Source organism: Perna viridis, chromosome 12 (genome assembly GCF_037379345.1).
Source record: "Perna viridis isolate PV_CMFRI_1.1 ecotype Kerala chromosome 12, ASM3737934v1, whole genome shotgun sequence".
NCBI lineage: Eukaryota > Metazoa > Mollusca > Bivalvia > Mytilida > Mytilidae > Perna > Perna viridis.
Window position 1 is genome coordinate 1,484,525 of NC_142456.1, and position 16,844 is coordinate 1,501,368.

General features: G+C 31.1%; 1 protein-coding gene across 1 annotated transcript; it reads right to left on the bottom strand.

Annotated features, from left to right (window-relative positions):
• Positions 1–7,935: 7,935 nt before the first annotated feature.
• LOC148600703 (centrosomal protein 15-like) lies at positions 7,936–16,843 on the bottom strand. Its single transcript, XM_088554749.1, has 4 exons — positions 16,639–16,843; positions 14,427–14,550; positions 10,705–10,779; positions 7,936–10,352 (listed from the first exon to the last, which is right to left on the bottom strand). Exons 1-4 carry the CDS (start codon positions 16,740–16,742, stop codon positions 10,221–10,223), a joined length of 435 nt encoding a protein of 144 aa, XP_088410875.1. The 5' UTR covers positions 16,743–16,843; the 3' UTR covers positions 7,936–10,220.
• Position 16,844: the final 1 nt, after the last annotated feature.

Genomic DNA, 16,844 nt, shown 5'->3' on the forward strand with positions numbered 1-16,844 from the left:
ATGAGAATGAATTAAAAAGACTGATAAAATTCATTGACTGACCCAATGTCCTGAGAAAGTGTTTTGAAAATTTAAATTTCAAATACTGAAGCAAGTAAATATTCAAGATTCATAGCAAAAAAAGGAATATTCCTAAACTGACGTAAGTTTTAGTATTTATGTAATAATATTTCTTTTTAACACAATTTCAACCAGACTGATTAATCAAAGAGTAATCAATGAAACCAAGGTTATAGCGGTAATTAACAGAATGTAATCCAGGGACAAAGACCAGACATGGAAAACAGACATACACAACAAAGAACATAAAGTAACTAAAATCATACATACAAAGTAACAAAAGTAAATGAGCAACTCAGACTCCACTAAAAACTGGGAGCATGGACCAGGTGCACCGATAGGGTAAGCGTCCTCTGCTTTTCTAGAAACACCCTCCGGGTTGCTCATAAAAAGTCAATTCCGGGGTAGACAAAGGTAAACCATGACCCGTTGAATAAATCAGTTTTCATGGTGCTGATGGATAGATCATAACGATCGACGAGTTCATGATGACGACCAAGTAAATAAAACAAAGAAAAAAAATAAACTGACACGATAAATAAAATAGAAATACTTTTTTTGTGTGCTAAATGACTATCTACACTATTTTTACAAAATTAAACAAGTCAAGAGTAAGGAAATACCAAAGCAATACATTTCTACTTAAACTTTAAACTTGTTTAAGTGGCTTTCTAAGTAGGGAATTAAAAACAGATTATTTTACTTACCGGATGTCTTACTTATACTTATGCCTAAAATGCAAGTATTATCAAAACAAAATGGTAATAAACACGATCTTTGCCACAAAATTAGGATACAGGAGACCTTAACCATAGCAACGATCGAGTTCAGTCATGCAAATATACCCCTAATTACTATTTGTATTTACAATGATTTTACTGAAGTGTTATAGATCTAAACCTTTGTTCAACTAGGCACAAATAGATAATTCTTGGTAGAGAATCCTAATACTTTATAAGAAATAATTCCAAATCATCTTCCAAATATACAGAAGTTTACGAAATGCTGGAAATTTTAATCGACAACATATTTGTCCAGTGTGGTGGATGCGTTTTGCAACAAACGATCGGCATTTCAATGGGAACAAATTGTGCTCCTCTACTTGCTGACCTATTCCTTCACTCTTATGAGGCTGATTTTATAGCTGATCTGATCCGAAAGAAAAATATCGTTTAGCTAGATCCTTTAATCTCAGTTCCCGCTATATAGATGATGTATTAACTTTAAACAATCCTAATTTTGGGGATTTGATACATCGCATCTACCCAAAGAACTTGAGATAAAGGATACTACAGACACTGTGAAGTCAGCCTCATATCTTGACCCACACTTAGAAATCGATGGTAAAGGAAAGCTATTGACCAAACTTTACGACAGACGTGATCACTTTTCATTCAGAATCGTCAACTTTCCTTTCATCTGTGGCAACATCCCTTTAGCACCTACGTATGGAGTCTTCAAATCACAATTCATTCATTATGCCACAGCTTGCCGAAACTACGCAGACCTTTTGTATCGCGCTAGAATTCTAAAACAAATAGGCTCCTTCGTCTACCCCAGACTTGACTTTTTATGAGCAACTCGGCGTGTGTTTCTAGAAAGGCAGAGGACGCTTGTTGTCGGTGCACCTGGTCCATACTTCCAGTTTTTAGTGGAGTCCGAGTTGCTCATTTACTTTTTATACTTTGTATGTATTATATTAGTTACTTTATGTTCTCCGTTGTGTTTGCATGTTTTCCATGTCCAGTCTTTGTCCCTGGATTACATTCTTTTGATTTCCGCCAGAATATTGATCCCCCTGATTACCCTATCACTCTACCAAACGGTATGGGTAACATCGTTCAGCACTTTTCCCAAGTATTTTTGAATTGTATTTTTTTTTATACCCAAACTGATACTGATTGCTTTTCTGCTTTTAATAGAACAAGGGAAATTGAAATATTGCATTATTACTTCAATTATCAGGGTGTGTCTTGATTCTCAATGAAATAAGTTGTTTGTTATGTACAACTTTCTTCAAATTATTAATGGTTCAATTTGACAAATACATTTGTACACGAGATTCTTTTGAATCATATTAAAAATCGGAGACGTATTTCTACTAGGAATTATCGGAATTACAGCCTTATAAATCTGTAACATTCATGATCGACGTTTTAAATGGAGTTCTCCCATTAGTTAACAAGTGCAAATATTCTTTTAATTTTCAGCATCATCTGATGAAATTAGAAAGTTGATAATGAAGTGCCCTTCTATTAAAATCCTGTGATATTGATCACGTTTCATCATAGTATGACGGCTTCATATCAATTGCGACAATCTAAGTCAACAAATTCCTTAACAACTCGTTGTTGTAAATAGTTTTAAATAGCCAATTACCAGACCACTATTAAAGAAACCCGGATTATATGAGGTAAACCTGAAGAACTCTCATTCGTCTCAAAATGAGAATTACAGGCTCCTAATCGCTACATATATACTGATACCAGTATCGTATTGCATATCCCTGAGCGAGTGAACCTAAAAACATGGATGCTATAAAAATATAGTGCATTTTCTTTTTGTCTCTCTACAAACTAATGTTTTGTCAAAAGATATGAACAATGACTTATAAAACAGAGCAAAGATCACACTGTAAGATGAAGAACTTTTTTATAAGAAAATCTAACATAATATCATAAAAATGTTCCACTGAAAAGGTTGGTTTGGTGAGTGCAAAACGAAAGTGAAAGTAGGGAAAATGGCTATTTATAGTTCAAGGCTACTTTTCTGTCCGATCTTCGTGGACTCACCCTATTTTCTTTGCGGGAAATTATTTTTTCACATGTCCTTAGAAATGCTACATAAGTGAAAGTTTTATTGAATCAATTTACATATTTTTTTTTTTTTTAATCCTAAAAATATGCACTTCACTATAGAAGTCTATGGGAAAATTAATACGATACTGAGACCTACTAACAACTAGTCTGATGCTTACACGTAGGCGAACAAAGAAGGACAACTCAAATACATATATTCATCAACAAATTATAACACTACTAATTGCTATTCTAACCAGGAAAAAACTGCAGCAAACATAAGCAAAGAAAGATATATAGGTGAAAATAGAACTCAAAGGCAGAAATATTATTATGGAATTTTACCCGGCAGCATTTGTAGGGTTAAGTTCAATCAAAATCTTATAGTACAAGGAACTCCGAAGTCTGGTTATTCATAAAGACCGTTAGGTAACAAAATAATAGAGGAGAAACTAAGTACAAAGTCTAAACTGCCTGACAATAAATTTGGAAGGCAACGCTTTCGTATAAACTGTTCAGGACTGCATTCAGCGTAGAGTTTAACGGAATGGACGTGTATCAGTTATTGAAAAGACATATTGATGACACATTCAGTTAATGATATAAATGTCAATCGAAGATTTTTTTTAAAGATAAAAAAATACGACTATCGTGTGTACACATTCTGAATAATTTAAGAGATACTCAACCAAAGTCCACTACCACATTGAAGAAAAAGAGTTCAAGTACAAGCAGAACACAAACCTGAGGTTAAACATTCAGATAAAACACAGACTAAAGCCGAATCTAATAGCAATTAACTTAGTAGGAATGGAAGCAGAAATCGCAAGTAGCCATAACTAACAGAAGTATAATGATCAAATATGTGCACAGTGTGACAATGGCATACAAAATGATGAGTCTAATACCTGTCAGCGAAAATTTTACACACCTGGAAATGCAGGCTCAAGAACTGGACGCCTCTCAATGTTTTCAATGCCAACCGTACAGATATAGATATGGAAAGATGTAAACAAACATCTCTGGGTGACTGTACCAGTATACAGGCAGACAATGATGTGTCAAAAACAGAGCTAAAACATCACTCAGATCAGGAAACAATACCTTTGATAGGAACCTCACTAGAACCACAAACAATGGCTAAAAAATGTTTATCAATACTGTTGAGTAATATCCTAAATATAAATCAGAAACATCAAACAAAATTTGAAAAAAAACAACAGGATAAAAGGAAGGATAATTAAAATTGTTTTGTGGTCCAAGAAGTAGAGAGCAATACAATAAATACTCTAGAGGCTAAGACCAAAGTATAAAGGGTGGCAAAGCCAACAAAGAAAGAAGAGCTAAAAACAGAGCTGAAAATGACTGAGTCATATAAAGCAAGATTGGAAAACACAATATTAAATAATGAAAGGCTAATCGAATTTCCAAAGTTCCGCCTACTTCAAGTCTTAAAAAATAACTTCCAGTCTAAAAAAGGGGCACTGCAAGGAGTTTTTAAATAAACAGTAGCATGATCGTTTGATCAAAGTCAATTGAATAAAGAAATAAGAAATAAACATTTTGTTTGTATCATGAATATCCTAAATTCTAGATATTACCCTCATAATTATGACTGATATGTTATTATATTATGTCTTATAATATAAAAAAGCTAACATATACCTGTTTTAATTCATTGATAAATATATAACTTTACAACACGCAGTGAATATAATTCATATAAGTACCTGGGTTATAACATAACATTGATTGCAAGCTGCAGTGACATGGAACACCGATAAATCAATATCAAATTTAAATAATTATTTCATAAGAGGTGACAAATAACTTAATAATTAACAGTATCAATATGTAATGATATAAAATAGGAAACAAATGTTTAAATCATCTTTTGGTTTATACAAGTGCATTACTACAAATAAAATTTCAAATACAGTCTTAATGTTTACACTGCTTGCGACGTTCACATTTCCCATTTTACCGTTCGTGCATTGTTTATTGTGCCTTTACACATCGTTTTGTGTTTGTTTAAACGCACGATAGAAATGTTCATTTAAATGCACGCTAGGAGCGTACGTTTAAACGCACACTTGGAGCGTCTGTTTAAATGCATGATAGAAGCACTTGTTCAAATGCTTGATACGAGTGTTCGTTTAAACGCACGATAGAAGCGTTTGTTTATTTTTGTACTTTGATTTTTTCCTTGATGTAACTTTCATTTTATATTTTTTGCTATTATTAATCTTTTTATTTTCATTAATTTCATTTTCTATTTTTTCTTTCGTCATTTTTTTTTAAACGCACACTGGGCGCATTCGTTTATCGTGCATTTAAACGCACGATAGAAGCGTTCGTTTATCGTGCGTTTAGTGAGTATTTAGCGTTCGTTTAGGGAAACTGGATAGAAATTCAAACAAATAAGTGTATATCAAAAAGCTTGTTTAAATGCGAAGCCTTCAATCTAAATGCCAAATGCTATCTAAAGCTTCACTAATATAAAATGCACTCTGAATGTAACAGAATGTTGTAAATATTATGTCCCTCTTGTGTCATGATGATGCAATGACATATATATTAAAAATAATGGATAACTTACTCTACAAGCTTAAGGAATGGAAAATTGGTGGATTTTATGTTACCCATTATTTCGTTATCTTTTTGATTAAATACTTATTTATTCCGTAGAAAAATAACATTAAAATTTGAAATAAACACTGTTTCATGAAAATTAAAGACATTTCATAGGTTCCCTAATATTGTATTAATTAGGATAAGGCCTGGAATTCATGATGACAACTCAAATCTTCATTACTTAGGATTAGGCCTGGGTTTCATGATAACAATCTCAAAACTTCAATTGCTTGCTTTCATTTGTAGGTTTTACACAAGACGCATCTTTAAAAACTGAAATCATTATCATTTTTTAAAATAATAAAAGGTGAAACAAAATAATACAATATTATAACATTTGAAATGTCTATAAAGTAAAATGTATATTTCTTCTGGACAACAATATTGTTTGGAGCACTCAAGTTTGATTGAGTATATCAGTTGCCATCCCTACTATACACTAACAACCATAATTAACAGCTAAATAAAATCTACAGGTATGATTAAAAACTTTAAAATGAAACTAGTCGTACCTGCAAAATCGATCATACATGACAATAAGGACCAAAATAATACATGTAATAAAAAACAACAATGTATAATTGAGCTTTAGATGAGGTACTGAAAAAATTGTATAACTCTGATTGCTATAACAGTAAACATTGCACAATAGAACTGATAAAACTGCATTTAAGTGAGTGTTAGTAAGTGTCAGGCAAAATGTGAAAAATCAGAAACATGCATGTCAAAAACCCATCGTCAGATAGTATAATTTCAATCAAGTATGCTTTTCAGTATTTGATCTCCGACTCACTGGATTTGTCAGAAATTTTTTAATAGCATGCAAGAAAAATAAGGTTTTTAACTGAGTTATTTGCCGTTGAAATGTTCATTTTCAGAGCATTTCAATGAAATCAGAACTCAGTTTACCTAAGTGGTATGAAATATCTTGTCTTTTATCCTTGAATCTGATGGTGCAAATAGATCATTTAAACTTTCAAAATGGTGGAATGTTTCGTGCTTCACCCACTGCCTGATTCTTAGAGAGACTAACACTTTAAAACATCAAATGAAATAATAAAACAACCATATAATCGAAGTGGAGTCCACATTTTTTCCCTTTTCAATAGTAATTTATGCCCTGAAAATTAATTGTTAAGATTTATAATGGAACCAATGTTTGGTCCTAAATTTTCTACCTTAATTTTCAGCCTGACAATTTCATTGAATATTTGATGTTAGCACCAATTAATTCAAAAGTCTTATGTATATATAAAGTTATTTGTTGTTAAATGAATGTAGAAACTTGCTTATGTCTAAAAAAAATACCAGATAATGTGTCAGACAACTAACTGCCATCATAAACGTTAAATACAAAAAGTTAAAAAAAGCATGTTAAATGGTAAATAAATATTTAATCATATCATAATGCATATGAACATGACATTAAGAGTTACAAGTATCTTTAAAAAAAAAGACAGATGACGCAGTAAAATTTTGCTCTTTTAACTTAGTTTTCTATATTTCATTCAAAACGAACATATGGCACGCAATTTTGATTTTTGATACAGTTTTTTCGAACGCCACTAACTAATCAGTACTTGGACGGTCATGAAACAGAATTCATATTTTTTTAAGTTCGAAGTACTTGGACCCTAATAAAAAAATGTCTGAGGTTTTTAAACATAAAATCTGTCTCAGACCTCAAAAAATATGATGAGGATTGAGGTATGAGGGATTAAGAACAAAAAACGTTGTGGATCAATTAAATCCAGAGATACTTAGTAACATTACATTATTGATACATCAAAAGGAATGTACAAACAAATTCAGAAAAAAACATAAAAAGACAACATTTAAAAAAGTCAAATAAATAAGATAGATCACTCATTCACAGAATGTATTCATGATACCGGTATATTTTAAAAGCATGTATACAGTAGTAAATATGTACATGGCTTTGTCAATAAACATCATCCCTAATTCACCAGAACCATGGGAAATTAAGAAAACATAGAGATTTTTGTAAAAAAATAAAACTCTCATAGTTTTTTAATACAAAGGCAATCAACATAAAAATTGGCATTGTGACGACTGATGCAGAATAGTTCAAATATCTTCTAAAGAACAATTGCAGTTGGTTTAAATTAAAAATAGCTATAGCCATGCATACAGTATATATGCTTATACAATATACTCCTGTAATAAATTCTGTTTAGAAATGATCTATCAGGATATTTTGCCTTCACACTCTAACCCCAATATCATTTTTTTAGGTACAATATTCATATTTGTATATAAAGAATAATTAATGGGAAGGCAGTGTTTAACAAACTAATACATGTAATAACAATAGTACACACAACAAATAAGGCTCTATCACATGAATTCTAAAACCAGTTTCATCTTTGTATATTGACTTTAGAAATAGAAGAATATGAAGTAACTATGTCTGCTATCTGTATTTATTAATGTTTTAGTACAATTCAATCTAAAAATAATGCAGGTGTTGACTCACCTACTATTTGATATCTAATCTAAAGAAGCCTTGATATACTTAATACACCCTTTACCAACCCTACAATGTTTGTTTCCCAATTAATGCTATACACTATTGAATAAGTTTTAACAGATTATAGTATAAAATTTTGCTGAAAATTTTTCTCATAATTTTCATCATAGAATGTAACTTATCTTTGCAAATTTTCTACTTAAGCCAGCTTCAACCTCATAATTAATGCAGACTACTGGGCAACATCTTCACTAATATTGACACTACATTTACTTAGAAAATAATGTAATAATTTTAAATACTATTTTTGAGTGAAAAAGACCATAACTCACGAAAAGTAAATGCAATATATATCATGAGATTAAATGCATGAGTATTATTTAACTGGTATTGTTGTTTAAAGGGTGTTTGCTAAATTTAAAATGTTTTGATTAATAATGAATCTAAAAATGTATGAGACTAAATTCTTTCAATATTTTGCAAATGGTTAACATATTATTATCTATTTTAACAACAACTGATAAATGGAAAAATGAATAAACAAAATGGTTAATTTTTTATCAAGTCATCCTCTACTCATATAAATTTGTATGAATTAAATTAAACCTACATAAGAAATGTATATGTGGAAATGCTTATAACATATGAACTTTAAGTATTATACAAAATGCCAATTTTTTTACTTGAACACAATAAATACAATAAAAATAAATTTGATACAAAGATACACCACATATTGCTTATACACCATTTTACAAAAAAAAAAAACCAAACAATTTTTGCAATTAGCAAAACAATATCATGAATATATAAGAGCTGCACAAAAAAGCTATTTCATTAAACAACTGCAAACTGGAAAAAAAAAAATTCAAATCTTAAAACTGTTTGATTTGATATTCCTATATATTAGTTTTAATGCACTTATAACCTGAGACAATAAAACACCTGTCTAAACAGAACAAAGTACCACTCCAGCTAAAAATCATGCAAAATGTGATATTGGTGCTTAGTTGGAAGACCTACACATTTTCATCTTTGAAATTTTGTAAAAAATGTTATACATTTAGTAAACAGAAATTAATATGCTGCTTTTCTTTAGTCTTATGCATTATAAACTACATAGTGTGTATAGTAGAATTCATAATTAGGAAAGATAACTCTGTAACTGACACTGAAATACAAAAGAAATTATAGGATTTTTAATGTAAATTATATATTAAGACCAGACAAATTGGAATGAAACAGTAATAAAGCGAACCAAGATTCTAGGGGAAATCAAAAGAATGCAATCCAGGTACAAATACCAGACATGGAAAAGAGACAAACACTACAAAGAACATTAAAATAACCAAAATAACATATACAAAGTAAATAAAAGTAAATAAGCAACTCAAGACTCCACTACAAACTGGGCGGATGGACCAGGAGTAATGGTAGGGTAAGTGTCCTCTGCTTTTCTGGAGACATCTGCCGAGTTGCTCATGAAAATGTCAAGTACGGCGCAGACAAACGAGGAAAGGAAAACTAGGACCCGTTGAATAAATCAGTTTTCATGGTGCAGATGGATACACCATAACCAAATGTCAAGTCCAGGGACAAAAGGGTAAAGGACAACAATAACAACTTGAACAAATCAGTTTTTTATGGTGCAGATAGATACAGCTGTAACAATCCAATTAATGTATCATTTAGACCTTAATCAACTTAATATCAAAAACCAAGAATGTGTAGCCTTTTCTGAGGTGTATCATATATCATAGAATTTGCATGATTCTTACAAAGACTGTTACTTTATTATCAGTTAATTTTTTGACAAAAAAAAGACAAATTCATAGTGTAGACTTGGTGATAATGAACCTAGTCCTATAATTTACTACCAAACTCCCTACCATTCTAGAATAATACAATATATACATAAGACATTGATTGCAACATTGAAGTTCATGAGTATATATTAGTTTTAACAGTTATATAAAGCATATATTATCAATGGAACATTCCTTGAAAATCTAATCTTATTAAAGTATGTATTAGATTTCAGGGTATCATTTCAAAGAATGATGACATCTCTACTTTTTGAAATTTTGGCATATTTAACTTTTAAAATTTTATTTGTAGCTTTCATAGTTTATTCAACAGTTTCATTGGAAAGAAGATAAGTGTTTACGTTAATAGTTAAAGTAATAATTTAAAAAAAAAATAACCTGGTAAAAAAATCTGACAATTTGGAAGCTGCATTATTTCCTCTTAATAATTCTCTTTGGCTTTGATGGTCGCCCTGTAGATTTCTTTGTAGTAGAAGTGCTTTTCTTCTGTAAGCTCTGCTCCCAAAGTGGCTTCAAACTCTTTACCATGGACCAATAGTTATTCTATCAGAAGATTAAATGTCTTGAATGCATCTTGAATATAAATTTCCTTTTAATAGTATTCCCTAATAAAAGTTTACTGGATTTATCGGTCTTTTGATGACAATTTGTTTTATTCATAAAAAAGGGACATACAAATGTGGTTAACTCTTTGACTTCTTGAGAAAATTTGTATTTCATTTTTTTATTTCATACTGTCATGCTTAAAAGTCACAGAGACAAATGGTGAAATCAAAAAATGAGAAAATCTGGAATCACTTAATATTGTTTGTTCTGGTAAATTAATGTTTACCATATTAAACTTGACATCTTCAAAAACTAAAAGAACAGTAAGTTTATTGTATACCATCAATACCTGTAATGTTATGAGTCTTGGACTGGGAGCATTACATGCTTCCTGATAAAGCCTGTCTTCTGTTTTATCAAAATCCTGAAAAAGGCACACAAAATAAATAATTACAGGTAACTTATGGAAATCAGTAGCCTGTGTATAAAAATCACTAGCCAAATAAGTCTATCACTACCAATATCTGGTCAAGGCTAGTTAAATGTGATTTTACAGTGTATCAGTAAACAAGATGTTGCATACTATGCCGTACTAAGAATACACTCAGTCAACCATATTAGCATGAGAAAGCATTTTACAAAATATCTAAGCATTTCCTTCAGTAAAAGCTGGGAAATCTGTTATGAAAATTTCAATTATGCAGCACCTTAAAAAACTTCAATGTCAATTGGTTAATAGGTCATAAGTAGATGAGCGACGAACCAGTAAAGGGGAGGCATATATTACAAGTCGTCATGAGAAAGCAATATACCACTACAGTATCTAAGCATTCCCTTCAGTAGAAACTGATTGTAGTATAGCCCCATTCTAATGAGTGGTGGTATAATATGTTGGGAAAACTGAAACTGTGTTAGATAATTCAATAGAAACTGTTTTCTTTGGTATGCCACAGTCAGTGTCTGGAATCTTTTGCAATTTTCTTGAAGTAAGGAAAAATGAATACATGCATGACAATTAATCTGATGAAAAGATTACTAAAGCCCCATGACATTCATAAGCAAATTTACCTAAAATGTGTCATTTCAAATTTGTGAAGCATTCATACATTTTTCTGTATGTACACACATATAAAAGGTGTTTAAAGGGATGTGGTTTTGTTTTCATAAGAGGGTCTCCTTTTTGCTATCAATTACCATCCATATTCAGGTTTTTGTTCATATTACATTTGTAGAAGTAACCTTATTATGGATATAGTAATGAAACCATGAAAGTACATGTACAGTAACAGATTGTACACAACATGTCTCAGGTTTACAATAGTACCAAGAAAGTTGCAGTAACACTTAGAAGTACGATAAAATACGGAAAATGTACCCCTACCCTGCCGAAAAATTGCTTAAATTGACATATTTTTCAATGTCAAAACCCCTAGAGTATTAATGCTTCAGTAAAAAATGACTTATTTGGTATTTTCTGTTTAGTTTTTACTGTTTATACTGTTGGGGTTCTTTTGATGAATTTTGGCAATTTTCATTGTCAGAATTTATAAAAAATTTCGAAAAATGGGATTTTCGATTTTTCAGTCAAAAGTCACGTCTCTAATTTGGTGTAATTCAATAGATAATTTAATTTTCTACATAAATAAACCAAAAAACTAATTTTCAAGATAGGATTTTCAAAAAGTGTTAAAAATATCACCTCTACCCCTAAAAAACTGGTCTCAGTATCAAACAAAATTCTCATTCACAGCATACTGACATTGTAGGACTCATATTTTAGTCATCATAATTCAGATAATGATGTACCTAACATATCTGATCAATTCAAGACATAGATGTTCCTTTTGGGGTGACATTACTATAAAATCAGAAAAATGGGAATTTTCAGAATTTAAGAATTTTCTACTTTATTACCCAATATATTTTCTTTTTTCAGAATACCAAAGTTTAAACAAGCTTTTGTGTGATACGGTTCATTATAATAATGTCTTAGCTTCAAAATAAGCTCACGTAATAAATATTTGAACTTTTCCAAGTCAAGTTAGGTGGAAAATTGCCAGCCATACCCATGATAAAAAAATGCCTCAATATGAACTAAAATGTTATTATAAATATATAAGTGGTGTACAATGGACAAGTTGGGTACTGCTGTTTTAATTATCAATGTATTCAACATATCCTCTCATTTCAGGGGCGTATTTTCCGGTTTTAATGTGATAATGAGTTTTTCATAAAAAGGGGAATTTTCAAGATTTCATATTTTCCTCAATTTCACCTTTAATTTTCTACTTTATCACCCGTTATTTCCCTTTTTTCAAATACCATACTTCAAACAAGCTTTTGTATATTAAAATACAATTATATAGTGTCTTAGCATTCTAACGAGCCCAAGTAATAAATATTTGTCCAAGTTGCTACCCCTACCCATGATAAAAAATGCCTCAACATGAACTAAAATGTTAATTTTTGGCATATAAACAGTGAACAATAGACATGTTGCGTTCTAGTATTTTAATTATCGATGTATTCAGCATACCTGCTCATTTCAGGGTTGTATTTTTCAGTTTCAATATGACAAAAATGATTTTTTCATAAAAAGGGGTATTTTCAGATTTTTAAATTTTCTTCCGTTCCAACGGTAATTGGCATTTTTTCTCAAGTACCCTACTTCAAACAAACTTTTGCATATACAAACACATCTATGTAGCATCTAAGCTTTCTAATGAGCCAACAATACTTTAACGTATTCCAAGCCATAAAGGCGAAAGAATGGTACCACATACCACATACCCACTAAAATGTCTGTGAAAAACCCAGATTTCGTATGTGGTAGATTTGCATTTTTTAAATGGTGTTGGATACATGTATGCCAATCATTCATTGTAGTTGCTTCTTTGAAACCTTATATTTGTAAAAATGATGATAGCAAACAAAATCAAATCATGTAAAAACTGATATTTTAAAAAAAATATATATAATTTACGTGCTAAAATGTGTGACAATCTGTTTTATTCTTAAATAACCTTTTTTTGTAATATTATGTCGTCTATGGGACAATAAAAGCATAATTCACTTGACAATGTGATTGATCTCCATAATAAATGCCAGACAGACATTGCATACAGTTCGTGTACGCTATAAACGATCATTTCCTTTCATATTGGGGCAGATTTTAGTGGGTAAGGGTACCAATCTTTTGCCAAATGGCCTGGAATATGTATAATTGTGCATTGCATTGGCTCATTTGAAAGGTAACATGCTATTTAAATGTGTTTGAATATACAAATGCTTGTTTGAATTAGGGTACTTGAAAAACATTGTCCATTACAGGCGAAATAGGAGAAAATATTAAAATCAGAAAATTCCCAATTTATAAAAACTCATTATTGTCAGCTTGAAAACTGAAAACAACTCGCCTGAAATGAAAAGACATGTTGAATACATCAATAATTATACAATAGAACACAACTTGTCTTTTTTACATCAATTATGTGCTAAAAATTAACATTTTGGTTTATATTTAGGTATTCTTTTGATGGGTAGGGGTAGTAATTTTCCAAATATTTGGACTAGAAAAAAAATCAAATATTTATCACTTGGGCTCGTTAGAATACTAAGATACTATATAATTGTATTTGAACACACAAAAGCTTATTTGAAGTCTTTATTTTAAAAAAAAGCAAAATATAGGTGAAATGGAAGGAAATATGAAATCCTGAAAATTCCCCTTTTTGGGCTACATGGTGATATTAATATACATATGTCAGTTTACTACATTCTGTAGAAAAAAGAAGTTTGTATAATCAGAATAGCTTAGAAATAGATTTTTGCCTCAACAAGGTATAAAAAGTAGCCAAAAAATGCAAAAATGGTTCAGTTTTTTTTTTTTTGGCAACAAAAAAATTCGTAAATGGGAGGTATAAGGGTACCTGAAAATCATATTTTGGTTGATGAGTTGGGGGTGCACGTGGGGTTATCTCAGCCCAAGTACTAGGACTAATACATGTTTATGTGAGAAACATGTACAATCAAAACAAGTCATGTATTGATAAAGACTGCAAAAGCATTGACCTCTAGAAGTTCATCATTTCTCTTTGTTGCCTTGTTTACATTGGTATCCACTGCTTGACGTCTGGCTAACTGACTTTCAACATAGGTCATTGAATAGTGCACTAATGCCTCTCTCTTTGCAACTCTGCAATGACAAAATTTTTACCAAAAATCCTTTAATTTAACAAAAATCATATGATATTCAACAAGGCCTATAATCTTATATTCTATAGAATGTTGTAAAACTTAAAAAAAGTCCTTACACTTGTTAAGGATTAAACTAAAAAAACTAACAGGAATTTTATTTGAAGTAAAGTACAAATGTAACCTAAAAAGCTCCATGAATTTAAAGGAAATAAAGGAGGACAAGAGGTCGATCTTGACAGTGCCAACTCTTGTGCATTTCATATTATTTACATATACATGAATAAGACTTACACAGATTGAATGATAGTTTTACTCTTTCCATAAGCACTATTTAAGCTATTTTACCTGCATTCCCATATATAAACTGAGCTATTTTTGCCACCTCTCACAAGAATCTTTGTGAGAATCATAATTGATGAAATTACAATGTACTATGCAAATAGTAAAGTAGGACATGTCTTTTGAGGAAAAATCAATAAAACTTTAATAAGATCTAATTCACAGACTCTAAGAATAAAACCTGGCTTCAGCAAAATTCATCATTTTTAAATCTGTTCAGTATTTTTATTCCAAATTGAAAAAAAATATATAAGACAACACATAGTTTGGTATTGTATCAAAATATACATGTATCATATATTTAGATTAAAATATACTTTTTTTGTCATGCATTATAAGTGCTTGCTTAAACCCTATATTCAATCTACCCTATATTGCATTTACTATATCACACACCTAGACCTACAAATGTATATCGCATACCTTGCATTGTATATTACACCACTAGGCCTATATTACATAGTTTATATCACAGCCCTTCACACACCATACTTGAAGTATGGTTAAAATATTTGATAAAATGAACATGACATGGTGGCCCTTGGGGTGACAAAGGAGTCTTAGGTTGATACCACATGTGATTCAGATTTTGACATGTAAAATTCAGTATGTATCCTATAAAAATGTTACAATTGTACCATTAATCTTGTATCACATATCGTGAGGTAGGTGTATCACTAGTTCAACAAAAATATCATTCCAACTATCAATGATATAGCTTAACAACAAGAAAGGAAATGTAGGCAAAACAGTAAGAGAACCCAAGTCTAATAGGAGTCAAGGCAAAATGACTTGGTAGGCAAACAAGTAATCCCTTTTGGGACTCAGTGTCCAGGGCTGTTTTCTGATTTGGCCACCCAATGATGAGCCCCAGATACTGAATCCCAAAAGGGATTAAGCAAACGAGGTTTATGGCAACATTATACAGTCCTACAGATTCATACTACAGTCCTATATGAATGTTATTACCTATGTCATCAAAAATAGTTGATTGATGCAACAAACCTTGGCAACCTTGTATTCTCACGTTCAGTGTGATGTCACATTTTAAAAAATGACTGGTTATAATTGAAGGAACTTAAATTTACTGGAAGCCATTCAAGTCTGTCTGCTGAGATGGATATATCTTTATAAATCATTCATAAATACCTTAAATTATGGAAATTGTTTTTAAAAATGCTCCAAATTACCTGTTCAATTTTTTTATAGACAAAGATGATACAGTCACATAGCTGTGCAATGGATTTTGAATTAGCTTTCAGGGTTCCATGTAAGGACCTTATGCACCTATGAAGCATCACCTGGCTACAACTCCAAGATCAAGATGTGCCCAGATGTTCAGGAAAGAGCATGATTTTGGCCAATATGGCCATTGGCATTTTCACTAGTCTGAATTTCCTCTGACCCTGCAACCCTCCTCTTTTTTATTTGGATATTGATATGTTAGGTTGAACCGACATATCAATATCTGCAACCCTCCTCTTTTTTATTTGGATATTGATATGTCGGGTTGAACCGACATATCAATATCCAAATAAAAAAGAGGAGGGTTGCAGGGTCAGAGGAAATTTGGACTACATTTTCACATGAAATAACCTACAGACAGCAAAAGAACCCTGACTTTTTTCAAGCCTGTAACACCAGGTTTATTTTCCTACGAGTAATGAAACATAAAAATGCTTTCGTTCTTGACTGATGTGAAAAAATATATAGCAGCAGTATTTTACAAAATAATTCATGTCCTTACATTTCTTCATGAAGTCGAGTAAGCTGTATTTCTCGATTTGTCCAACCTTGCAATCTATCTTTATACACATTATCGGTTGAACCATTTAAAGTCATCACTTTCATGCTTTACAACCAATTCAATGCCTTGAATTTGGGCAAATTATGAGAAAACGTTATAATGGTAAGTTCGTTTCCTCCATCCTACGTTGTCTAAGACGCTTTATA

What these genes read in the sequence shown, in the direction of transcription:
- LOC148600703 (XM_088554749.1), bottom strand. Translation starts at nt 16,742, where the DNA reads ATGAAAGTGATGACTTTAAATGGTTCAACCGATAATGTGTATAAAGAT. An exon ending in ACTCGACTTCATGAAGAAAT is followed by an intron (nt 14,551 to 16,638) that starts GTAAGGACATGA and finishes TTGTCATTGCAG; the next exon opens with AGTTGCAAAGAGAGAGGCAT. An exon ending in CAAGACTCATAACATTACAG is followed by an intron (nt 10,353 to 10,704) that starts GTATTGATGGTA and finishes ATCTTCTGATAG; the next exon opens with AATAACTATTGGTCCATGGT.